General features: G+C 41.5%; 1 protein-coding gene across 1 annotated transcript in view; it reads right to left on the bottom strand.

The window, feature by feature from the left end:
• Positions 1 to 27,262, bottom strand: part of DEPTOR (DEP domain containing MTOR interacting protein) — a 132,842-nt gene that overhangs the window by 9,079 nt on the left and 96,501 nt on the right. The window contains exons 7-8 of the mRNA XM_072774338.1: positions 26,750 to 26,820; positions 24,996 to 25,100 (exon numbers count right to left, since the gene is read on the bottom strand). Coding sequence (XP_072630439.1) covers positions 24,996 to 25,100; positions 26,750 to 26,820 — 176 coding nt within the window. The remainder of the gene's footprint in view (positions 1 to 24,995; positions 25,101 to 26,749; positions 26,821 to 27,262) is intronic.

Here is a 27,262-nt window from a genome sequence, read left to right as displayed (position 1 = left end):
TCCTGATTTCAGGGGCTCTTGGGAGGCCACAGGACACGAAGGGTAAAGGCTGTGTGATTGGGAGGGTGATTATTCAGTGGCCTCTGCTCAGGACCTACAACCAGGAGTTCAGGGATGGAATAGGGGTAGCCATCAGGGCCAGCTAGGTAAGGATCACAGGCAGCAAAATTGTCAAAGTCCATGTTATTGGAATGCCTAAACCCCAGGATGGGGACCGAGGGACCTATAATCCCAAAGGGGTAGGGCATGAACAACGGGTCACCAAAATGATATTACATTGGACTTGTCATCAACCTTGGTGAGTGGTGACTTGAACTGCACTTAATTTTAGAGAAAGGTCATTTTTTTTAAAGATTTTATTTTTTATTTATTTATGCATCAGAGACAGAGAGACAGAGAGAGAGCGAGAGAGTGAGAGAGAGAGGCAAAGACACAAGCAGAGGGAGAAGCAGGCTCCATGCAGGGAGCCAGACATGGGACTCGATCCCAGGTCTCCAGGATCATGCCCTGGGCTGAAGGCAGCGCTAAAACGCTGAGCCACCGGGGCTGCCTGAGAAAGGTCATTTTGAGGCCACCTGGGTGGCTCAGACAGTTAAGTGACCGACTCCTGATTTCAGCTCAGATCATCTCAGGGTCATGAGATGGAGTACCACATTGGGCTCTGCACTCAGTGGTACATCTGTTTGGGATTCTCTCTCCCTCTCCTTCTACCCCTCCTATCGCCACTCACACTCTCGATCTCCCTCTCTCTTTAAAATAAATAAATCTTTAAAAAAAATAGAAAAGAAAAGAAAGAGAGAGAGAATCCCAAGCAGACTCCACACTGAACGTGGAATCCAACGAGGGGATTGGCTCGATTCCAGGACCCTGAGATCATGACTTGAGCTGACACCAAGAGTCAGATTTCAACTGACTGTGCCACCAAGGTGCCCCAATAAATAAATCTTTTAAAAATATTTTATGATAGGGATGCCTAGGTGGCTCAGTGGTTGAGTGTCTGCCTTCAGCTCAGAGTGTGATCCTGGGCTTCCGGGATCAAGTCCTGTGTCAGCTTCCCTGCGGGGAGCCTGCTTCTCCCTCTGCCTGTATCTCTGCTTCTCGATTTGTGTCTCTCATGAATAAATAAAATCTTTAAAAAGATTTAAAAAATAAAAAGATTTTATGATAGCTGGTTTCTATCACTGGTCACCCATAATCATCAGTACAATGTTTATGAAAAAACTGAGTCTCAGGTTAAGTTATTTGTTCAAGGTCACACAACCAAATGCCACAACTGGAATTTGAACTCCATAGGACTCCACTGCCCCACAGAAATACACATTTACAAAGTACAATGTATATATGCAAGTGTGAGGAATGCAGAGCATAGTAGAAGACACGTGTTTTTTCTCTTTGCCTTAACTATTAATTAAAACAGTCTAGGTTCACTCAAATATCTTGTGATGTTGATGTTTAGGATCTTCCAAACTCATAAGAAGGTTTTTTACTTAGTTACTATTGGATTGCTTTTTTGTGTCACTTAAAATCCTGAACAATATATGAACTTAGATATTTATTTCAATTTTTTTTTTGAATGTTGAGGGAAAGGGAAAAAATGCCTTCCTAATATTTATCATGCTTGCATTCAAGGTAGTATTTTTGGAGTCAGGCTGTTAGTAAAAACGTCATCTCTCCCTAAGTGGTCCTCACAACTGCTGTGGTTCCAGCAGTTCCAATGTCCTGTTACTAAAAATGTGCAAAATGATCTAGAAACACCGGTAGAACTGAGTAAAATATTTAGTCATAATGGACTTTGAATTAGCATCTATGGTACACTATGTTCTGCAGATAAACACATATTACAAGTAACCACAGGTAGCACACAGCTTGGGGAAAAGTTTCTTCTCTTCTATATTAAAAAGCACACGTATACAAATACACAGAATATGTTGACAACCCTTGAATAGATCTGCCTTAGGTACATATTACCTCCTACCTAGAGTCAGGGAACTTGGATGCCACTGTTCAGCAGATATGAGAATTTAAGTGACAATGTGTTCCCTTTCTTCTACTTATAATTATCTTTATCAGTCTGTTCTTAAAGATTGTATTGCAATTCTCTCATTTCCCAGTTCACAGAAAAGAGATCAATCGTGAGTTCACGTAGCTGCTCCGAACGCATTTCCTCCAAGAAGGGTAGTACCTTGACTTTATAAAGAAGGGGTATGGAGGACATTATCCTTAATGAAAAGGAAGAACAACACCTTAAGGAAGACAACACCTTCATATGTCATAGGTAAGTGATTTGAGCAAGAAGGCAGTGGAGAAAAGTCCTAAAAATTGTAGGTCTGGGAAGAGTTAACGGGAAGACAGGGATAGGACTCAGCACATTTCAGGGTGTGATCAGGTTGGGATGAATACCTAGGCTGAACTCCAGCTTCTCTCCTGATAAGAAGCCAAACCAACTAAATAATCTTGCCTCTAATTCCTCCCCTGTGCCAGTCCTGGCAGATGTACGATAACCCTACAGATAGATTGAGTGCCTGTAGGATTGTGCAATTGCACATTAGTCCTTGTATGGCTAGAGTTCCACAATTATTCAATTGTTATCCAAAGAGGGACTGAGATCAGAGAGAAACACTACACCTATGATTATGTAAGTGTCTTTTTGCTGCCATGGAAATCTGTATTCACCAAGACACTTGCATCCCTGAAATGACTGCACTCATGTAAAAACTACTCTGGTTGTTCTTTCTTTTTTTATTTATTAGAGAGAAAGAGAGAGAGAGAGAGAGAGAGCGCGCACAAGCAGGATGATAGGCAGAGGGAGAAGCAGATTCCCTGCTGAGTAGGAAGCCAGACATGGGGCTCAATCCTGGGACTCCAGGATCATGACCCGATCCAAAGCCAAACACCTCCTAATCAACTGAGCCACCCAGATGTCCCACTGCTCTGGCTTTTCTCTTTTTTCCTTTGTATTCTTGGAGTAGAAAGCATTGGAGGGGTAAGACTGTTTCAGGCTTTCCCTCAAAAAAAAAAAAAAATAGCAAGACAGAGACCAAGATATAAAGTTTCAATACTATGATTATAATATGATTAATTGATATAAATTTCAAAAGTAGAAACTAACCTATGATCTTAGAATTCTTGGGTAGTAGTTTTACTAGTAGTTTAGTTCATTTTAAAATAAATTGATATGTGTATAAATAATGTGTACATTTTCTAGATAGTGCAATAAAATTGTTTTAACTCTTACCTTTATAATTTACTTGTAAATGTGACTTTGGGCAAGTTACAAATTCCCTGAGTTATACTTTACTGATCTGTAAAATGAGGACCAAGTTTATTATGAGGATCAAATCTGATTAAGTACTAAGCCCAGTGTTTAATATAAGTGAAACACTAAATAAATATTGGTTTTTCTCTTCTATCCCTCTTCCCACAAATCTCTCCCCACAAACAGCCCCGTGAATGCAGACTGCTGAAGGAAGACAAACCAACCACTGCGTGGTGAATAACCAGGAAAGCCACTTTGGGTTCTGGCTCGGGAGACAGAAATAGATACTGAATTCGTATTATTTATTGAGATTAAATATGAAAAATAAAGATAAAAATCAATATAGGGTGATAAGAGGGATTTTTCTTAAGCTAAGAGAATCCTACAAGGATAGACAATCCACTGTAAACAATCAGCATAATTTTAAAGTAAGTTGAGTGTGGAATTCCTTGAGGAATCACTGGTCCTGTCTGTAGGATATTCACTTTAACAAAGTTGCTGCAGAATAAAGTAAGCTGAGTCAAGATCTGCTAGTCACTACTATAGAATGAATTCCTGAAATCTATAGAATGCTTTACATTTACAAAAGCATTCACATTCAGCAAAAAGGATAAAAACAGGAGTTTCAGACACTGCTGTAGTAAATAAGTTGTGTGTCTGTATTTAGTACATAATAGCCTTGACAGCAGAACATTGTTCTTGGGGAGAAAAAAAAAAGAGCAGCTGTATGTTTAGTCCCATAAATCTCTCCACCAAATATGCAACTGGCTGGAGAGTGAGTGGTGTGGGAGGAGGCAGAGATTCAGTTCTTAGACAAACAGAGGGTTCTCTCTCCAGAGAATTAGTTTTCCTCTAAGCTTTATGCATTTTCAGCATGCTATATGTGTGTCCCCAAAAAACCCACTGTGCAATCAGCCTTGAAGGAGAGTCAACAATACGTAAGAGAGACTTTCACAATAAAACAACAAAAAGCAACACTAAAGAATTTTTGTTTCAAATTCAGAAATTCAAAGTGCCTATTGGTTTCAAGCAGAATCTGTTCCTTTCCAGCCCAAATCGACCAAAGGTCTGCTTCAGACCCAGGCTCACCCTTAGTATACTTTGTTCAGTTTGGGTGGGGGGAGGGGTCACTCAAGGGGGACTGTGGTGTACCTCAAGGAGGGGGAGATAATGGGGCCCGTTGAACTTAAATTCCCAAAGTTAGGATGAAAATTTGCCTTCCAGGGGGTTCCCTCTGGTGATGGGGATGACGATGGATGGAGGATTTGTTGCCAGCCCTGGTGGTTCATATCACTTTCCCACATGCAGCTCTTGATTGCACTGGAGACCACTTCCAACATCTGCCTGTGCTAAGGACAGAAGGCACACTCTTGACCTGGTGGTTCCCCAAGGTTATAAGAAGTGTTCTGGCACTGATGAGAAGCAACGTGTGCACCTTATAACCACAAGATTCCTTGGACTTCCTTTACTACTGAAGGAAAGGAATCACTCATCCAGGAGCCCTTGTACCACAAGGGATACACAAATGATCACTCCTACCTGCCCCACCCCTTACAAAGTTGGCTTACATTTTGGATACAGAAAGTTCCTTAGAATTCCATGGAATTGCGAACTGGGGCTTCCAGCAGCTGGAGACACACTCTCGATGCATGTATTAACTCCCACAGGAGCTCGCAGCCAAAAGGAGGCTCCAGAAGGTCAGACTTCCTCCCTGACCCCAAATTCTTTCCTCCACAGAAACTTTTACCCAATTAGCTGTTTGCCCTTAGAATGCCTTCTTTCATTAGGCACTTAATGCCCAGAAATTATTTTTTTTCTGTATTATGCTAAAAAGCAAAATCAATATGCTAAAAGTTTTTAAAAGATTATTAAATAAGATGCAGTACACATTAAGGCTATTCATCAGGTACATCATTACATCATAACTTGGTTTCCATAGATGCAGGGCATTTTTCATATGCTATTTCACTCACAAGGGGTGACCTATGGTCCGTTGGTGATGTTATCCAACCTTTTTTTTTTTTTAAAGATTTTATTGATTTATTCATGAGAGACACACAAAGAGAGAGAGAGAGCGGCAGGGACACAGGCAGAGGGAGGAGCAGGCTCCATGCAGGGAGCCCGACCTGGGACTCGATCCCGGGACCCCACGACCATGCCCTGGGCTGAAGGTAGATGCTCAACCACTGAGCCACCCAGCGTGCCCTGTTATCCAACCTTTAAGAGCGTACCAAAGTCTTTTTCTTTTTATTCCACCTCAAGGAGGTGCTGGTGGGATGGAGCTAAAACAAAATGGGGTGTGTGTGTGTGTGTGTGTGTGTGTGTGTGCGCGTGTGCATGTGTGTATATTCTGCAGAGACAGCACAGGTTACCAGGTCATTGGTAGCATTTTGGTGGGGAAAATAAAAGGGTTATAAATAGATCTAAGATGGAGCAACATCTTTTTGGGCATGTTATCTGGACTAAGTAACCTTAAACTTTCTTTGTCACAGCTAAAGGGAGCTGAGTACCCCCAGGGAAGGAAACTGTGCCTCTGGTTTCTGCTGTGGTAACTCTTCCTTATTTTACCAGTCCCAGGGCTATATTTGGGACCAAGCAATCTGCAGGCCAGTCTACTCAGGACCATCTCGGTTTAGGAACTTGTGCAGAAGGATCTAGGGAGATTCCATGCTGACTTGGCTGAAGATTGGGAGTATACCCCACCCCACACCCCCCTTGGTTTGGCAATAAACTGTAGGTGTGGCCTGTGTGTTATTTTCTGGATCATAACATCTTTAGGAGCCTTGCACACCAGTCCCAGAGAATTGTATGGGTTTGAAGATTGGGTTTCCGTCCAATGTCTCCATTCTTAGAGAAATACTTAATCCCTGGCAGAGTTGGTAACAGATTTTGCCAAGATTAGCCAAGTGGAGAAACTGAGGACCAGAAGTAAAATAATTGTAACACATTTGAAGGGCACCATGATATAATGGAAAGACTAAGGGTTCTGGAACCAGACAGACCTGGGCTAGTTTGGCTTTTGGCTCTGCCATTTACTTATACAATCAGAGGCTATGACTCAAACCCTGTCAGTCTCAACTATAAAATATAGCTAATATCCAGGTTATCGGGTTGTGACAAAGATTAGAGAGATGATAAATATTGAGCAACTGTCATTGTGCCCAGCATGACGGCCAACAAAAATGAGTTCCTTCTTCCTGCTTTCCCTAAAGAACATACCAGACATCACATTACATTAAGTGGTCTGCCCTCTTAGGCCAGCGCCCATACCTGTGCATGTTTACTTGAACGCTAAACCACTGGATTCTGAGCCAGGACTAAACACCTTTGCTAAGTATTTATGCAAGAAAGTGATTAATCTATAGGTTAACCCTGGAAAATGGACTTCCATTCCAGGCATTCAAAAATGATCCAGGAAAGTATCCCAGATGTCCTTAGTCAGTTTGGTCATATTGTTTCCATCTTTCATAAAGTACCCGAAATGAGTCATGTTGTGCACAAAACCAGAGTTTGCTAGAATGAGGTGTTTGTTTGTTTTTTAAGTTTGTAGAGAAAAGACCAAACACAGGACTCCTATGTTAAATACTTTAAATCTGGGCAGCCTGGGTGGCTCAGCGGTTTAGCGCCACCTTCAGCCCAGGGCGTGATCCTGGAGTCCTGGGATCGAGTCCCACATCGGGCTCCCTGCATGGAGCCTGCTTCTGCCTCTCTGTCTCTCTCTCTCTCTTTGTTGTCTCTCATGAATAAATAAATAAAATCTTTTAAATACATACATACATACATACATACTTTAAATCTGTCTTGAATCTTTACCCCACGGGGCCAGAGGGAACAAAGAGAGCTTTTGCTTACAGAGACAATGTTAGAAGCAACCTCGCTCTAGATGTATGTGATACAATTCCACATGCAGTAGCAAGTACAGCATACCTTTCCTTGAGGGCATCCTCTCCACCCTCTCCCCTCCTTTACTAGATGGATCTCATATCCAATGTCCTCACCACTTCCTCATCCTTATACTAGGATATTTTGTGGGCCTGCTGTTAGGGAGAGCATGAATATAATAGGTAAAAGATGGAGCTCTGTGTTATCAACATGGCCAAGCCAGAACCACATTTCCTAGATTCCCTTTCCATTGCACTTCCAGGTTTAGGTGACCACAGGAAAAATTTGCATAATATCTGGGAAGCAGAAGTAAGGCAGCGAACATCACTCATGGCTGCCATGGTTAAATACAGTGAGAGGCTGACACAGAGGTGCTGTAGAGCTCCAGCCTGTCCTTTCTGTGCTGTTCCTTATCCAGTTCTTCTCCCTGACTGATAGCCCTTTGACCAAAGGTGGTGTCAAGCCCCCCAGCTGCCAATGACGTCATCATCTTCCAGAGATTTCTTCACCAGCTTCTTTTATAGTCCCATTCCAGAACCTTTAGAGATGAAAGTTCAGGTCACCCACCAGAAAAAGGGGCTTGGGAACCATAAACAACTGAGGTGTGTGCTAAGGAAATACATATGGAAGACGTATTTTTTTCCCAGCTATTTCTCTGTATATATCCTATCTCCACATCAGAAGCTCCTGACAAGATTGACTTCAGATTCTCCACAGAGTCTGAGACACCTAAGCTGCGTTCCACACATAGGCCTGTAGCACAGGATTCCAGTGTACAGACATGGGGAACCCTTGGTACTCCGCCTCTTCTGACCTGAGCTAAGGTAGGAGATACTCTTGACACCTCTGAGCCTACAAAGATATGGTGTGTGCCTGGTCTTGATTACTCTGGCTCTGTGGAGTGGAATTTGACCCCATCAACTCCAGCTATGGGTACGTACAGGTGGCTCCCCTGCCCAGAACACAGTTCAGTTAGGGTAGCATGGTCGCACGGTGGCCACCCAGCTAGTCACATGTAGCCAGAACAAAGGGAGTTTTTTCATTTGAGGTGCTGAGGGGCTCTGGGGCCATCCTTATGCAGATCTCTGGCTTTCCCCAGCCCAGCAAGAGAGCCCCATTTAACACCTTGCTTTATGAACTTTTCATTTGTTAGCACAAACTTCTGCCAAATATGGGTGGCTATCCAGGTCTAGGTATGAAGGTAGGGGGGGAGTAAACATTTTCTCCTCATCAGAGAAACATCCATCTTTTAAAAACTAAAGACCCAAAGTATATTTGATTTAAAAACCAATTGAGGGACACCTGGGTGGCTCAGTGACTGAATGTCTGTCTTTGGCTCAGGTTATGATCCCAGCGTCCTGGGATCAAGTCCCGCATCAGGCTTCTTGCAAGGAGCCTGCTTGTCCCTCTGCCTGTGTCTCTGCCTCTCTCTGTGTGTCTCTCGTGAATAAACAAATAAAATCTTAAAAAAAAAAAAAAAAGCGATTGACCTCCACCAGCCTTAAACTTTCCTTGGGACAGTATGCAGTCTATCTTCCTTTTCTTCTAAAAAGCCTCTGCTGTTCAAAAAGAACAAGACACAGTGCATGCAGTCTTCCCAGGGTACAAGGCCACAGCTGTTGACTGGCATCCTCACCATCAAATGGGGCTGAAACCCCATCCTGAAATTCCATTCCTAGGAATGTGTTTTGCACTGGCAGTTGGGGGATGCTGGGTTTCTTGACTGCTACGTGGCACCGCCGTAATAATTCACGGAAGCTAAGAAGTCAGCATGAGAAGTAAGCACTCGCAAACAGTATTATTGAGGTTTATGGGCCGCTTCTTGGCTTGTTTTGCTTTGGGCAAATTCTGCTATCAAGTGGAGCTAATACATTTCTAAATGTGCTTGTGACTGATACACCGCAAGGCAATAATACCTCAAGACCCAAAGTACACCATCCAAATGCCTTCGCAGTGAATTTCAGAAACAAACTATGGGGTGATGTCTTCCCTTTGAATTTCAGGCATGAAAATCAGGGCAGCCCCTTATCCAACAATATGAAGGGATTATGCAGTATAATATACATCTTTTGTGAAGCCTGGATGACCGTTCTCACTTTTGGCTGCTACACATTTTAAGTCACCTGAGCATTTCCAAAAAGCGCCAATATCTGAACCTCACCCCAGACCAACTGTGTCTGTATCATTGGATAATTTTGAGGAGTTTCCCGGGTGATTCCAATGTACAGTGAGGCCGGAGAAACACTGGTCTGGGCATTATTTCAAAGATCTTTGTGTTCTTGCTTATGCTTGTTCTAAACAAGAGGATTATATGCAAATCTAGTTCCCCCAAATGGAATCCATGGCACACGAAGAGCTCCAATTTACCTTTCACTTTGCCCTGAACAACTTGCTTGAGTCTTGATTTTCTTACATGTGATTTAGAATACATGCTTACTTCTATTTCAGGGAGTTGTGGGAATACAAGGGACTATTGTTATAATAACAATTATTATTAAAAATAGTTGACTATGAAATAAACTCAAATGGCTCAAATCATATTAGTTACTAAAATGACATGATGGTAGAGGTGGGCTGCAGGAGGGATGGGAATAATATAAATTGGGTGTTGGTGGGCCAAGCATTGACGTTGTTCCATCACACACATTTATCAGCATGATCAGATCCTATTTCTGATTTTCTCACTCAACCTTGGGGGAGCTACTTCATTTAGGTGGGCCTTACTTTCCTTACCTATAAAATGGGAAGGTTAGACTCGGAGATTCTTATCCTGGGGTCTATGAATAAGTTTTAGACAATCCGTGAATGACACTAAACTGTGTGCATTTCTCTCTCTCTCTCTCTCATTCTGTCTCTGTCTCTGTCTTTCACCCTCTCTCACACACAGATATACCCCTTTTTTTTGGGAAGAGGGTCCCTAGGTGTTACTGAACTATCAAAGAGGCATATGATCACAGGATAATGTTAATAATCAGCAGAATCTTTCCAGCTCTAAGTTTCTGATTACTGATAGAGAAAATAATACCTACCATTGGTGTTGGAAATTCAACAGGCATTTATACAATGTTGAATTTCAAACACACTTCATCTTTAAAGATACTCAATGAAAATCCTGGATAAGAGCCAAGAATAAAAAGTAAATCAACAAGCATTAATCATATAATCACAATGGCTTTTGTCACCTCACAGAAGTCAAACTAATTTGAACATGATATCAAGTCAAAAAAAACCCCGTAAGACCTGCACTGGCCTAGAGAGGTCCTGGGGCCAGAGCATTGTCAGGTCTCTGCCAGACCAGAGGTTCTCCAGATCCTGCACTCTGGTTCCACAGTGGCAAATATGTATTTGCATGGAGGCTGGAGGACAGATGGGGCAGAAAATAAAGTCTTAGGGCAGAGAGAGAGGACTCTAAAATATGGGACTTAGCCGGAACAAACACTTGAACCAGTGTCCGACAAAACACAGAATAAGGAAAAACCAGAGACTAAAGCCCCAAATGGAATAATGTGCCTAATGATGCCTGGTACACACTTTGCTTGAGGCTATCTATGATCACATCATCAGGATCTACACTTGCTATCACGAGACACCCGGGTTCATGCTTTTGGGCTTCCTGCCAACAGAAAATACTCATTCAGGAGCCCTGCTCAAATGCTGACTATCATACTAACATCAACATCTTAAAGGTCAACAGATTTGGGCTGATCAAATCTTTGGGATACAGAAAGTTAAGAAAGCAGGATGTATTTCTTTTCTAGTTCCCAAAGCTCAGCCCTTGCACTTTTAAACATTTTAGTGATTTAAATTTCTTACTTTGCAAGAATGCCATCTATCAGGATCATGGTCCTGGAGGACACAGCTATACAATAAGAACCTATGCAGAATGGTCCCAAATACAATATGATGCTTCTGCCCATAGGATCACCTCAACCCCTATGTTATTAAGGGTGTTTCTGGCTTCTATCTTCTCTTGATATAACCAGTTCCACATGTATACAATAATGACTCCAAAGCATATGATCTAGATCCAGGCATCTCTGAATTTACATGCAAGTCTTAACCTTAGTTACGCAAAATTCTTAACTCCCCCAAGCCTCATTTTTTTTTCCCTAGTTATAAAAATGGAGATAATACCTCTGTCCCAGGACAGAAGTGATTACAAATGACAGGACAGAGATAATACACCTAGCATGGTGCCTAGCTTGTAATGTCACTCAACAAATATTGCTCTACTTTATCTTAGAACTGTTTTCACTTGTTCTGCAAGGGTGGGACATGTGCCCAAAAATGTTAAATGGGAAATCTATCTTCTTATGCAAATATTTTCAATGCTGTCTGCCTCTGTATCTGACTGAAATTATATATTGTCTAGACATCCACTGACATGCTCAAATTCTTTTAAAAAATAAAAATGATACCAACTTTGTACCAGGCAAGATGCTAGGGATTTTCATGTGAATTATCTTGTTGTTGCTGGTCTGTAGTACATTTCATATTTGTCTGTCTACCTTAGAATATAATGATGAGGCTTTGGGAATCAATTTCCAAGGATTTATTTAATATCTTAGAAATAGTAAGGCTTGAATAAATGGAATCCTATTGACTGAGATTTCTAAAAAAATTTTGAGCACCCATTAGGTATCATGTGGTGTGGTAAGTGCTAGAATGAAATCCCACTGGCTACCTGCCACTCTAACAAGCCTTTTTATTCTAGTAAATCAGAGACAGGGCCTAGATCAAAGTTTCCACTGTTCTTGGCCACAGAAATTAATTTATTGACTCAACAAACATTTATTAGGCACATAGTAGAAAAGGAGTTAGATGCCATCCCTGCACTCATAGAACATGTATGAGGGTTAAGAGAAGACAAATATACATCTGTGAAGAAAAGAAATAAGGAGGGAGAAAAGAGAGAAATAAGGGGCTCGGGCAGATACTGCAGGCTTCATCCGACCTACCTCATCCTAACCTCTCTTTTTCTTGCCCTATAAAAGTTGGTGAATGTAATATTCAAATCCTCGGTGCCCTTGGGAATGACCACATGACATAATTCCAACCAATGAGGTGTGGATGTGAAGATGCTACAAAGACTTCCCATCTCACAGATAAGGTGATGCATAAAAGATAAGGAGGGATCCTGTGACAAGCCATGAGAAAAGAATTTTAGAAGAAGGAACAGTAAGCCCCAAAGCCCATGGAGAGAAAGCAATCACTGGTTTGAGGAACTAAAAGGTGAGAATGGAGGAGAGCAAGAGGAGAGAGGCTGGGAGGTAAGATTTGAAAGACAGGTGGGGTCAGATCATGTGGGATTGCCAAGGCCACGGTAAGGCTTTTAGATTTTATGCTAAAAGCAACTCAGACGCAATGAGGGATCTCAAGCAAGAGAGAGGCGGAACCAGATTTCCTTTGGTTGCTAAATAGGCGACAGATGATAAGACTGCAAGGAAGGAGACCAATGAGCACCACAGAAGTCCGGTGAGAGATAACAGGGGGGTTTGGATTTAGGGAAATGAAGACAGGTATATTTGAGATATACTTTGGAAGTGTCTTGAATGGGAGGAAGAAGAGAAAAACAATCATGCCTTCTAGGTTTCTGGCCCAAGCAATTGGGTGAATGGTAATGGCATTTACTGAGATGGAAGAGACTGGAGGAGGAAGAGTAATGTGCAAAACAAAGCATTCAATCAACTCAACATCCATCCTTCCTGCTTCAATGATATAACCCTCCGCCAAACGGATGTTTTCCCATTTTGTTCTCCCTCATTTTACGTTCTCTCACACACTCTCCCTTGAGAACCATAAGCTGTAACTGTAATACCAACAACACTTGATTTCATCTGGCAGCAGAAGAAAAGTAGTGGGTGGAATTAAGAGACTCTTAAACTAAAGGCAAACTGACAGCTCATCACATGACTTTATAGTGTTCATCACGGAATTCTGAAAATGAGTGAAATGTGCAAACCTACAAAAGTTTGTATCTGAGACCCTAAGTCTTGCATCCAGCAATATTCCTACCAAACACACACATATATCACAGTTTATAATTAAATATTTGTGTGAATCATTAACATCTCCCTTGACCGAAAGCTCCATGAGGACAGGGACCTCATTGGCTTTGCTTACCACTGGATCCCCTCAGGGTACTATATACAGTAGGTGCTCAAATATTTCTTGAAGGATGTTTGTGCAGCTTTTCCTGGTCAGTTACAGAAACCATTAGTTGTCCCCCAATACCCATTGCCCCCTCCTTTTTTATTAATAGAACCTCCATTTTTTCCTGGACACATGGCAACTGTATTAATTTCAAATAACATATATTAATTACCATAACAAATACTAAAAACAGGATGGTTTAAAACAACAGAAATTCATTGTCTCATAGTTCTGGAGTCTAGAGGTATGAAATTAAGGTATCTGCGAAGTCACGTTCTCTCTGATGGCTCTAGGGGAAATCCTTCCTTGCAGCTTCTAGCTTCTGGTAGTTGCTGGCAATCCTCGGCATTCACTGGTTTATAGATATATCATCCAGCCACACGGACGTCTTCTCCATGTGTGTCTTTACTCTGTCTTTCCTTTGTGCATATCAATCTCTATTTCCAAATTTCTCCTTCTAATAAGAACACCAATCATGAACTAGGGTCCAACCTAATGACTTCATCTTAACCTGATTACTTCTGTCAAGACTATTTCCAAATAAGATCACATTATCAGGTACTGGGGATTTGGACTTTATCTTTTTGGGAGGACACAATTCAATCCATAATAGTCACTCAGAATAAATAACATTTCCCAGATTTCCTTGTATCTAAGTGTGGCTATGGGATGCAAACAGAAGTAATGTGTGCAACTTCCAGGAAGGATCTTTAAAGGCGTAATAGTGTCTTTCTCCTTCCCTTCTTCCTTTATGGATAGCTGAAATAGAAACCTCATGGTTCAAGTTCCAGCAGCCATCCTAGATCTTAAAGTGACCTTGGCAATGGAAACTGGGCAATGTGAAAATACAAAATAGGAATCAGAGACCACAGAGACACATCTTAGCCTTGGATTGACTTCCTTCCAGCTTGTATGTGACAAAGAAATACTAGTCTTAACCACCGTTTGGAAGGATTTTATGCCACTCATAAAGGAACCTAATAGTCATGATCTATAACTCCAAACTGTGGAACCTTCTGTAAGTCACACTCCAGTGGAGGCAGTTAAGACAGTATTATATATATCTTTACTCTTCCAGATACTTGGATTAGTCATGGAAGAATTCAGGAGCATGGCTCTGGAAAGAGATGTCCAGCCTTGGTTGGGATAGTTTTTAATTTCTTTTAGGTACAGGTGAATCTTGCGGGGAGGGGGGAGTAGGGGAGGGATCGCTGACTTTACACCTAGAGGCAGTCTTAGGGTTATCTGCTATTGAGGAGTCCTTCAGAAGGTTGACAGGATTTGGCTTCACATAATTATTCACGTGTGACCCAGAAAAATACAGTGATCACCTAATATACTGAGGTTGAAGGGGTCCCAAGGTTTTCACTTCTCAGGGCTCACCCTTCCTTCTGTCTTCAGGGATATAGCACAAAGAAAGCCAGTATTAGAGCCCACTGTGGATCAACTTAGGGACAGCTCAGGATTATACCAATACCTTTCTAAAAGTTGACTTCCCTTTGATTTTGTAAAAGATTACTTTTTCAACAGTTGTGAATAAAAGCATTTATTTCAACTCAGTGTGAAATACGTTTAGCAACAAGCAAAAACACAGATAAGAGTATAGCAAACAGTGGGGCCAGGACTTGATGTAACACCAGTAGTTGCAGACTCTAAGATGCACATTCTAACAGCTCTGAAATCGGGTCCCATCTTATGATTTATGATCAATGCTTCTTATATTTGATGAAATATGTCAGATGACCCTCACTCAATGTCTACTCTATGACAGCTCTGGGCTTGATACTTCATACATATTTTCTTATCTGTCCCCACACTTATGCCGCGAAGCAATTATCATTGCCATTTTAGGATGAGAAATTGGCATTTCTAAGAAAGTGAGCAAATCGCACTAGCATGCTGCAATATGGCAAGAACATATGATTACATAGACCATGTTCCCCATGATACCCCATTTCAGCTACTGTTTTGCTACTTTGTGTTACATGTTTGTAAATATTGAAGCAAAGATGAGCCAGAAGACTGAGAATAACACAGTAACTGGAACAAGCAATATGATAACTGACACCCACAAACATTCATTGAGTGCTTATTATGGCCAGCTACTGTGCTAGGACACATTCCATTTCCTGACTTGACACTGTGTGTCATTGTGTCATTGTAAAGGTGAAGAACTTGAGGTTTAGGTTAGAGTTGAAGTAGTTATCCTGCATCCTATAGAGGTGGTGAAGGTAGGACTCAAACACCTGATGTCTGACACGTAAGCCTGGCTCTTCATCATATGACCCAGCTCCAGGCACACACTGGAAACTTGAGCCCTCAGGGAACATGGGATGGGCCACAAGATAAGGAATGACATGGTTCTGATGAAAGGAAGGAGAATGACTGACCAAGGTAAGTCAGATACACTTCTGGGAGATTCTAAAAGTGAGGGAACTAGGGGTTCTTGTAATAGGGTCCCTGGACAAAACCAGTGAGAAAGGACGTATATCCTCAGTATGGCTGCAGCTTTCTAGAAGAGCACAGGAGCAGAAACATCTGGGAAATGAGAGGAGCAGACAGGATTTGTGGGTCACAAGGCAAAGGGCAACGTAGATTGGAAAGTCCAGGACTCAGGGAACTGGAGACATTTCCAGACCTGGAAGCCTGATCCTGCTCGACACCTCTTAGAGGTGCCCGCACAATCCCACCGTAAGGAAGAGGGAAGACTAGCATGCCCCCCTCACCAACCCTGTGAGGAAGACTCCACATCTTTCCTCACTTACAAGATAAGAAAAAGGCCCAGAGAAATGAAATAATTTGCCAAACATTGCAGAGACGTGAGGCATGCAGCCAGGATTCTGTTTGACTTTAAAACCTAAACTAATTTCTGGTGACAGAAATCATATAACAGTGGTTACCTTTGGTGGGAGGGGATTGACCAGACGGAGGCATGAGGGAAATTTCTGGATTGCTAGAAATGTTCTGTGTCCTGAAGGTAGTTACATAGGTGTGTACATTTGACAAAGTTTATCAAACCATACACTTAAAAGCTACATATTTGGTTGTATGACCATCATGACTCCATTTAACACAATTTTATAAAGCCCCTGAGCTTCCTTCTCTAACTCATACATTCTCACTAGGGGTGACTTAGCCCCCAAAGAGGGAAAAACTGCTCCAAAAGGAGTGTGAAAAAAATCTTCCTCTTTTTATGTATAAAGCGCACGCGTGCACACACACACACACACACACACACACACAGAGTACGTAAATGGGAATATGGTATAGCTGTATCATCCAAATTCTATGATATGGGTGATTAGGGGGAAAATATCTTTAAAAGATTCCTTAAGGGAAAGATAATAACAAGTGACTTGAGAAACATTCTGCCCTAACTCATTGCTACCCCTCCTTCCAAAATTCTCTTCACACTGCAGTCTAGTAGTCATGGCTTCCAGGCTTGTCTTTCAAGGAACCATGGTACTTTTCTGGGTTTCTTCTACATGGAATAAACCGTTGTGTGTGTGTGTGTGTGTGTGTGTGTGTGTGTGTGTCTACAACAACACACATGAACAAACTGCAACCATGTACCTCTACACACATATGCACACAATACACACACACACACACACACACACATACACAAAGCACACAGATACACTCAAGCTCAGTTGACTTCTAACCATTCTTTAGATCTCAGCTCAAGTATTTTTCCTGGGGGAAGTGCTCCCTATCATTTTCTCCAGTGTCCTACAAAAATTAGAAACTCCAGTCCTTTGTTTCATAGCTCTCATCTGTTTAAAATTATATATTTAAGAGTGGAGAAATCATGCACACCTAATGATGAGCAAAGGGACACTAAACTTACTGCTTTGCTGTCAAGTAATGGACAACATAGCCAGAGGCATAGCGCAGTACATAAGGCATCACCTTTTATTCCCACACATGACTTTCCTGAACTCAACTGGAAAAGAACTACATTGAATACAGCTAACAGAATACATTTTTTTAAATCTATGTTGACCATTAGTCCATAGATTGCTACTTCAATGCCAAAACCATCTTGGTTAAATTAATTAGGAACTTCAGATGGTTTGCCCAACCTGGCCTCTGTTGGTTCAGAGGGGAAAGTCCATGAGATATATGATTTGTTGCTATGAGAAGGAAAACCCAAAAAAGCAGGCTTTTACTTTCTTCCTCCATATAAGTAGGAATTTTTGAAAGCCGTAAGAAAAGAGAACACAATGACCACTAATGCCTTACTCTGACTCAGATAGTTCTGTTTCTATATAAACACGCAAAGAAACAAACAAAGAAAAGAGGCCCCATAAGTCCACATCCATCAATTCATCACAGCAGGAAACAAGAGAAGAAGCCAGGAGTCTTGAAATCCCTCCCGAGTGTTGGCACGGGTTACAGAAAAACTTGAATACTGTTTCTCACAGGATTTAATTATTCCCACAGAAAAAAAAAAAAAAAAAAGAAAGAAACTTTCCAGAAAAGAGCAAGGATATCTTTTGTTCCTTATTTGTAAATATGGCTCAAATTTCTTCACAGTGTGAAGGCTAAATGGTTTGCTCTGACAAGTATTTGATTAAACAGAAGTGAATATTCTGCATATCTCACTTGGGTGACCCTCTAAGATCTAGTGCTGACCCAAGTGAGAGGTTGGTGCCAAGAACAAAATTATTTATTTGATCTTCAAGCCAACACAGGTGAACATGTGACTGCCCTAACAATTCATTTTGAATTAAATACAAATTCTTTCCACAAGAGACATCAAAGGTCATGCATCCATGTGTTGTTTATAGGAGTTCAAGGTTTTATTGGGATATATCATCTATTGAGCTCTGCCTCAGGGTTTGTATTTTATGAAATAATGCAGTAGGAAGCCTTAGCAGGGTTTTGGGGAAGAGAGACCAGGTTTGAATCTAGTTCTGACATTTATAGACTGGGTGACTTTGAGAAAGAGATTAACTGGGTCTCAGTTTCCTCATTTGTGAAGTCGGAAGAACAGTTCCTCCCACCTTCAAAAGCTGTAAGAACAATAAAAGCGAGAATGCATATGACATGTGTGGGACAAGGCAGGTGTTCAAGGTGAATTCCTCATCCTTTCTGTGGAAGCACAGATTCACTGGATCATTCAAGCAATTTGTTTCCAGCACTTACTAAATGCCAGGAATTGTGCTAAGTACTAGGAATATAGTAGTTAAGACAGACAAGGCCCTACAGTTTTGGAGCTACTAGAGACAGATAGATAAAGATATATGAACTATTATCAGATTCTGATAAATGCTGTCTTGAAAACATAAGACAGGGGAATGTGATAAAGAGTAACCGGAGGAAGATAAGGAGATATCACAGGGCATTTAAGAAAGCCTCTTCTGAAAAACTGAACTTTAAACTAAGTAAGAGTTGAATGACAACAGTAGAGCCAGTCATCTAACCTTAGGCAGGAAGACTTGGTATTTGGGAGGGACAGATGCAAGGCCAATGGAGCAATAAGCAAAGCAGAGTAGGAAATAATGTTATTTTCATCAGGGTCCAGATCATGGACACCGTAGTCCACCGGAAGGCGTCTGGACCTTATTCTCATTGTAATGGGAATCCATTAGAGGATTTTAAGTGCCAGAGTCACTTGATTAGATTTATTTGAGGGCAGACACAGATACAAGCATGATATATTTGTGAAATGTAAAAATTTTGTCCTGTCTATAGTGGAGGACAGCTACTAGAAGATGACATAAAATAAAGTTATAATAGACAATGTGGTCCAGAAATGGGTTTCAACGTGATGTGATTTAAAAAAAAAAAAAAAAAAAGGATGTCATTCAAGGTTGTGACATGAAGCCTTGTTTAAATGACAGTCATTAAACTGCAGCCTATAGCCTTGTGGAAGATACTTTATTTCTCTTCGAAGTAGAAGAAAAGAGGTAAGAAATAGAATTGTTCCTCCTGGAAGAGTTTCTTCCTCCAGGATTTCCATATTAAGATGCTGACATTAAATGGCCTTAAGTACCGAAAGGTCCTAGTGTGGTTCAAGGTCAGGCACACAGAAGATAGTAAATTAGAGCTCCTTCTCTTCTTTCCTCCTTCCCCCCTTGGCCTTGAAATGAACCATAGTCTATTGCTATGGAATTCCTAAAGGATGAGTGAAGAGTTGCCAAAGAGAAAATGTAACAAACAACCTCTTCTACCAATGCACTGAATGGTTGGCTAAACTTTCGAGGATTCCCGTATTTCATGCTCCACTCTTGAGTTGTAATGCCCAGTGACAAGCCCTCTAAGCCAGAGGTTTACAGGTTTCACTTTTTAAGCAAAAGAACCATCAAAAGAAAAACTGCTCCAAATTCAAAGATGCTAGATCAAGTGAGAATTTTAATGACTCTACAGCTGTTGTTTTGCAGGCACGGGAGCGAGGAGGATGGGATGAGGCAAAACAGCAAACTTATTCGAAAAGATGCAACTAATTGTTCTCTCTCTCTCTTTTTTTTTATGAGAGCCTCGATTCAGATAAAACTAAAAATAAGGTTACAGTTTGGGGCCTCTTGTAACATCCGTTTCCTTTTAGGTCTCTGGGAACAAACATTTTCCTACTGCATGGGGAGCAGGTTGTTGGAAGGGAAGGGGAGAAACAGACTAAAGGCAAATGTTTCAAACACGCTTGAGATCACGTAAGAGTCTAATAATTGACCAGTCTAATAATTGACTAAAACTCCGTTCCATTTACAACTGAAAGGGAATAGAAGGGAAGGGAGAAGAAATGGGTAGGAAATATCAGAAAGGGAGACAGAACATGAAGACTCCTAACTCTGGGAAACGAACTGGGGGTGGTGGAAGGGGAGGAGGGTAGGGGGTGGGGGTGACTGGGTGGCGGGCACTGAGGGGGGCACTTGATGGGATGAGCACTGGGTGTTATTCTGTATGTTGGCAAATTGAACACCAATAAAAAATAAATTTATTATTAAAAAAAGGAAAAAAATAAAAACAAAAACAAAAAAAAACAACTGAGGTCAGGCTGGAAGCCCCCCTGCTCTGCACATTCATATATGCTCCCTGCCCTGCATCTCAGCAATCCCACCCTGCAGCCTCGCTGCCTGAGCCGGGCCCACCTGCCTCAGTCAGCCTGCAGAGAGGCAGGCATGAGAGCTCGGTGGCCCAGGCACAAAGGTCCCAGATTTCTCTACTACAGTCCTGAAAAGAATTGGGGTAGACCTTGTCACTCTCTCAAAGGACACATGTTCTTTGAAGGTCTTCCAGATGTTCTGGAGAAGTAAACTTTAATACAAGTATGAGGGGCATCTGGGTGGCTCAGTAGATTAAGCATCTGCCTTCAGCTCAGGTCATGAATCCCGAGGTCCTTGGACTGAGTCCCACATCGGGCTCCCTGCTCAGTGGGGAGTCTGCTTCTCCCTCCGCCTGCCACTCCCCCTGCCTGTGCTCTCTCTCTCTCAAATGAATAAATAAAATCTCAAAATAAAATACAAATATAAAGGTCTCCTCTCATTATGGATTCAGGATGCCATTTAGGGATGCCTGGGTATCTCAGTGGTTGAGCGTCTGCCTTCAGCACAGGTCAGGATCCCAAAGTCCCAGGATCAAGTCCCACACTGGGCTCCCAGCAGGGAGCCTGCTCCTCCCTCTGCCTATGTCTCTGCTTCTCTCTGTGTCTCTTATGAATAAATCAATGAAATTAAAAAAAAAAAAAGGATGCCATTTAAACCAAGTAAGGAGCTCTCTTTTGGGTCTCGGAAGGTCTAGAAGTGTTAACGGGGGGAAAGACAGCCTTCAGTTCCTTCAGTCTGGGGTCTGTCCTATCCATATGCTGGTGGCCCACATCTTAAAACTTTCCAATCCCCATAAAAAGGTGAAATAAGAGAGAGAGAAATGGTACGCATGAGAAACACAGCTACAAAATGATCTCTGCCTTGCCAAATAAAGTAATGAAATTCAGCAGCCAGAGTCACAAAGGCTCAGGCACAAGGCTCTATCCACATCGGAAAACTAGAGAAAACCAGGACCATGACTCGAGGGGTCAGCCTGGTGTTCCACAGAGACAGTTAATCTGAAGACAAAATGAGGCACTCTACACCATTCTGGGGAAGCTCTTGCCAGTCAGAGGTGCTAAAAGGTGGCTTCTAGCCAGAATTTTGGATCATTTCTACCCCTCTTCTCCAACCAAACAGGTCAATCATTGTCCAGGTCAGCAGGTAAACTCCCATGGGGTGGCTTCCCTGCTCCCACCTCCCAGAGCATCAAACAAGCAGACACACTGCCCTGAGTTTTCCTGGACAAGGGCAAAGGACAACAGCAATGTGACAGGTCAGTGGAAACAAGCCTCAAGGCTGGATTATACAAATGGATTTTTATGTAAGTGGAGTAATTCCAGGGCAAATAAATATGGTAAAATAGGAAATAATCCAGTGTTTTCTATGAGAAAATTATGTACTATGTAATTTAAATGAATATACACAGTTAAATTATATGGAAAGGCATGGTATTCTCTTTTTTGTTCAACCAGCAATACAATTCAAAACTCTCTTTCTGTATTCATCCCAATAGAGTTTGACCAAAAGCAGCTTCTTTGAACATTTTTATATTTTAAGAGAGACAGCAGGAGCAGGGGTAGAGGGACAGAGGGAGAGTGAGAGAGAGAATCTTAAGCAGACTCCATGCTCAGCGCAGAGCCTGACGTGGGGCTCGATCTCATGACCTAAGCCGAAAGCAAAAGTAGGACGCTTAACTGATTGAGCCACCCAGGCATCCCTCTTTGAATAGATTTAATGCTATCTCTTAACAAATATAAGACTCCATTTGAGTGTTTCTATTAAATGATAAGATGTGGTGTTAGGCAATTTTTTTAATATGCTAATGCATTCCCTGAACTTCCAAAAGGGGGTAAAGCATGCAACAGTTTAAAACAGTTTTGATCACGGGAGTGTTTGGGTGGCTCAGTCAGTTGAGTGTCCAACTTTTCATTTCAGCTCAGGTTGTGAGATTGAGTCTCTGAGCTGGGTGTGGAACCTGTTTAAGATTCTCTCTCTTTCTCTCTCTCCCTGCTTCCCACTGCTCTTGGGTATGGGTGCACACTCTCTCTCTTAAATTAAATAGATAGATAGATGATAGATAGATAGATAGATAGATAGATAGATAGATAGATAAAACAGTTTTGATCACAGAACCTTAGGTCAGGATATTGTGCTGGACTAGAGGGCTGTATAATAATACAACTTTGGAAATATTGCTCTAATAAATTCTGTACTGCTGAGGCACCTAGGTGGCTTAGTGAGTTAAGTGTCTGTCTACAGCTTGTCCCAGGGTCCTGGGATCAAGTCCCAAGACAGGCTTCCTGCTCAGCAAGGAGTCTGCTTCTCCCTCTTGTGCCTCTTCCCTGGCTTGTGTGCTCTCGCTCACTCTGTATCTCAATTAAATAAATAAAATATTTTAAAAAAATTCTGTACTGCTCCAAAACATATGAAAACCATTGTATATCCCTTGAGAAAATGAGAATATGAACCATATGAAGTAGTAGCTTATGAAATTGAAAAGAATATATCAGGTCACCCACCCATCAGGGTACATACATTAGGGAGTTAATTAACTGATTGATTGACAATGCCTAGAACAATTTATTCATGTTCATCAATAAAGAGAGACTACAATCAATTACATGGCCAAGCAAAACAAGGTCTTTAGCTACAGTGTAAATCCATCGCTTTCCCCAAAGCAAACATGCTTTAAGTCAAAGCCCCATGTGAGTGAGTGTATGCTAGGCAGTGAAGACCTCTGCCAAAAATAATTCATACTAGGTGCTTTACTGTGGAAATAAAATATAAAACTCTTCCCCCCCAGCCAAGAGTTCCATTAGAAAATGACAAATTCAGCCTCGGCACAGATACAAATGCTTGCCCTGTATGCTCCTGGCCAACTTTCCTACTCTGAGCTTCTTTGGTGCAGTGCCTGCTGCAGACTGAGGGGATAGCAAGAGCCTGCCACCCAGATGGACCTGGCCAACAAGGCTTCTGCCTGTTGGCCAGAGCTCCTGACCTGGTGAGCCTGTTGCATGATGAGGTGTTCAAATCAGGCTGCAGAGTCAATCCCTACTCCTATAGCACCGATTACCCAGACTGGCTGGAATCTGTGCTCTGTGTGCCCTGAGCTGGTCTCTGCCGCCCACCTTTCTTTTCCAGTGGGTACATCAGTGCCAGGTGGTAAGTGCTGGAAATCAGTGCTGTGAAGATCCAAGTCATGCCCAGTGCCTTCCTGGTTTGCTGGGCCAGGGAAAGGACTGAAGGGAGAGGGGGAGAGTGTTGAAGACATGAACAGAGGAATGATCTGTAGCTTTCAAGACTTCTGCATCCTCCCACAACTGAGATAATCAAGGCATGAGTGTCCTCTGGGGAATGTTTTACAGATGACAGAACAAAACTGGGCTAGGTAAAGGTGTTTTTCTTCTTTTTTAAAAAAGATTTTATTAGAGAGAGAGAGTTTGAGAAGGAGAAGTAGAGAGAATTGGAAGCAGACTCCACACTGAACACAGAGCCTGATGTGGGGCTCAATCTCACATCCACAAAATCACAACCTGAGCGAAAATCAAGAGTCAGATATTTATATGACTGAGACACCCAGGGGCCCCAAGTAAGGGTGTTTTGAAGCAGAAAACGAATGCTCTCACCATCCTCTTCTATGATATTTCTGTATAAATAAAAACAATGTGACAGATGGTGACTACACTTCCCCAGGTGAGCCCTGAGTAATCTATAGAATTGTCAAATCAGTATGCTGTACACTGGAACTCATATAACATTGTTAATTATACTTCGATTTAAAAAGCTTTAAAAAACCAATATATACATAGACATATACACATATGTCTGTCTGTATGTATATGTGCATACATACTATAAGAAGTCTAGAAGAATATAAATCAAAACATGAACAGGACTATGCTTTACTGTATGTCAATTATACCCCAATAAAGCTGTTTAAAGTTAATGTTAATTATGGTTATCTCTGAGCTATGAAAGATTATAGGCAATTATAATTTTTTTCTGCTGGTCTATATTTTCTACGTTTTCTTGACTCTCTATACATTACTTTAATACCATTCAACTTTTTTGATGTTTGTGTCATTGCACGGTATAAAGTGTTTTCACATATTTAGTCCATAAAACAGCAGAAGGAAATACGATTATTGTTTGAAAGAGGACAAAATGGGCTCTGAGATAGTTATAGGACTCGTTCAAAGCCATACAGCTAGAAATTAGCAGAACCAAAACAGGAATCCAGATCTCCTCTTCCAAATTCCATGACTTCTGTTTTCTTTTGCTCACTACTTGCTATCTCACATGGTCTAAGCATGCTCCACTAGCTGCATAAATCCCCCTGGAATATACTTTGTATAGAACTGAAGCAGAAGAGTTGTCATATAAGACTTGAGCAAAAAGCAAATATTTTATGTTCAAACTCAGTACTAGTTAAGGGGAGAGATGAGAAAAACTAAGGGAGGGCTGGAGACCAATGAGGCCCCGTCAGAGTGACAGGAAACCTTTTCTTCTTGGTCACTGCGTCACACGCTCTTGGCTTCATTTCAACCCTCTTCAGAAAGGGAAAAGGAAACTTGACCAAAATGGGACCAAAACACTCAAGGAGAGAAAGTCCAGGTGGCAGAAAACAATGAAATGAGACTAGAGGTATTTAGACATGATTCAATTGGAGATACCTTCATTCCTGCCGCCGCTGCTGGGCCACTGGGGTCCACGGCCTGGATGTGGCACGGCTTACTTCCCCGCACCACAAAGCCCCAACCAACAGCGTCACCAACAATCTGGAGAGGAAAACCACAATTAGCAATCGGCAGACGGTCTCTGGCAATTTGCCTGTCCTTCCAAGAGAAAGAAAACCCGTCCAGGATTAAGTGCATGCCCTGATATTTCTCTTCCCTGTTCCACCTGGACCTGGGAGGAAGGGAGGGAAAACAGAACACTTTTGCTTCTATCACAAACACAAGCACATCTTTGCAGCAAAGGTGGTCAAGAAATAGCAGTTTGGCAGAAAGATCATCTCTTTCTTAGGCCGCTATGCAATTTAATATCAGACTCAAGTGGAAAGTTTAGAAGATCATGAAAACATTGTTGAAATTTCTCTCCAGACTCAATTTTGGTTCCAAGTTTATTCTTTTTCCCTGGATCCAGATGATACTTTCTCAGTGATCTTGCTACATCCTTAAAGTTCAAAGTAACCATTTCAATTACTAACAGTGAGAAATATGAAGAGTTTTGGCTTTGTTGAAACACAATTTTCTCTACCAAGAAAAATAAGTGAATAAGTACACGAAGTTCACAGTTTACAAGTAGGTGCTGTTGAAAAGTGGTTTGGAACTAGAGGGTGCCTTTTCCTATGGAATCATTAGAATTGACAATTACATTCCCTGGGCAGAGCACTGGGTGTTACACTGTAAGTTGGCAAATTGAATTTAAATTAAAAGATAGTAATAAAAAATATACAAACCCCAACTGAAATACAGAAGACACACATTTACAATTATTAGCAATGCTGGCATTTACTTTTAAAACCAAAAAGAAATACTTAGAAATATAATCAACTGTTTCTCGAATGCTCAAGATGGAGGCAAGGTGGGGAAGCAAATGCAATTTTTGTGACCATTCTCAAAAAAGATGTTTAGGACCTTCATTGGCTTTAGGCTTTGCTGGTATTATACTCAATTTCACTTCCAAAAGTATAGTTTACCTTTTCCCCTGAAACAGACATATTTCTGATGCTTTTTTCATATTGACTGGCTATGGCTGGGCCCATCCTATTCTAACTCTTCAGTGCCCAGAATGTGAAGCAGTCCTTGGCAAATATTTGCAGCCTGAATGAGTGGGGCAAGATTTATTTTTGTCCCTGAGGTAATAAAACACAAGCTAGAAGATTGAAGGAAGAGAAGTGCTTTCAAGAGCATGTTGATGTGGTTTTGTGTAGAGACTGAGAGAAACAGGCAGGGGAAGGAGAGTGCTCCAAAATCCAGTGCTTGAATAACTCAAGACAAGCTCATTATTGTCAAAAGCACCATTCCTTATGGTAGAGCAGATTATCCCACGGTTTTCTTTTTTCCCCTAAAGACTCCTCTAATGTCTTAAATGATTTTGGGGATTAACTATAACACAGAAGGAATTATTGGCATTATTTGCACTGCCATTTGCCTTAAAGTCTACAATTATACTAAGTATAATGGAAATCTTTTCTTAAGGGCACATCAAAAGGAGTTTAAAATGCTGTATTCATCATAAATCACGTCAAGCCCTAATACATTTTCGTGCCCAAAGGTCAAGAAAATCTACTATTATAATAATTCCAAAAACAAAAGGAAAATTAGAAAGTTTTCAATTCTATCCCTAAGCTACACACTAATACACTGACATGTTGACATGACACAGAAAAGGAGCATGAGAAAAACCCAAATGATGAGCCTACCGTGAACGTCTTCCTTGCATACGGAGCTCCGGGAGTCAGGAGTTCCTCAGAAGTTACAGGTCTCTTCAACACTGTAAGACAGACACAAGGTCAAGGTGCAAATCCTTCTGCCTGTTTGTTCATTCGTATAGCGGATATTTACTAAATGCCTCATATGTGACTGTCAGTGAAGAAGCATGGCCAAGATCCCTGCCTCACGATGTATATTCTAGCCGAATACAGGCAGAAAATATTAACAAACATGAACAACCCTAAGCCTAATTTACAGAGCTATGGGAAGAAGAAATGGCACAGGGTGAAGGGAAGCCAGAGTGCCAGGGGTGGGGCCAGGGAGTGGGTTGACATTTTTCTGTAAAGAAAAAGGTTTCAAGTGCTCATATTTCTTTTTTTTGGATCCTGATATGTATTCAACAGGACAAGGTAGAGAGAGACCTGACTCTAGTGGTCTGATTGCCATGTTTCAAGAGCTAACCTCACACGACACACCACCCACATCTCACTCGTGGAAGCTTT

This window comes from Canis lupus, chromosome 14 (genome assembly GCF_048164855.1).
Source record: "Canis lupus baileyi chromosome 14, mCanLup2.hap1, whole genome shotgun sequence".
NCBI classification, from domain to species: domain Eukaryota; kingdom Metazoa; phylum Chordata; class Mammalia; order Carnivora; family Canidae; genus Canis; species Canis lupus.
The sequence above is the reverse complement of the archived record's forward strand: the minus strand, read 5'-3'. Positions and strand labels throughout refer to the sequence as shown.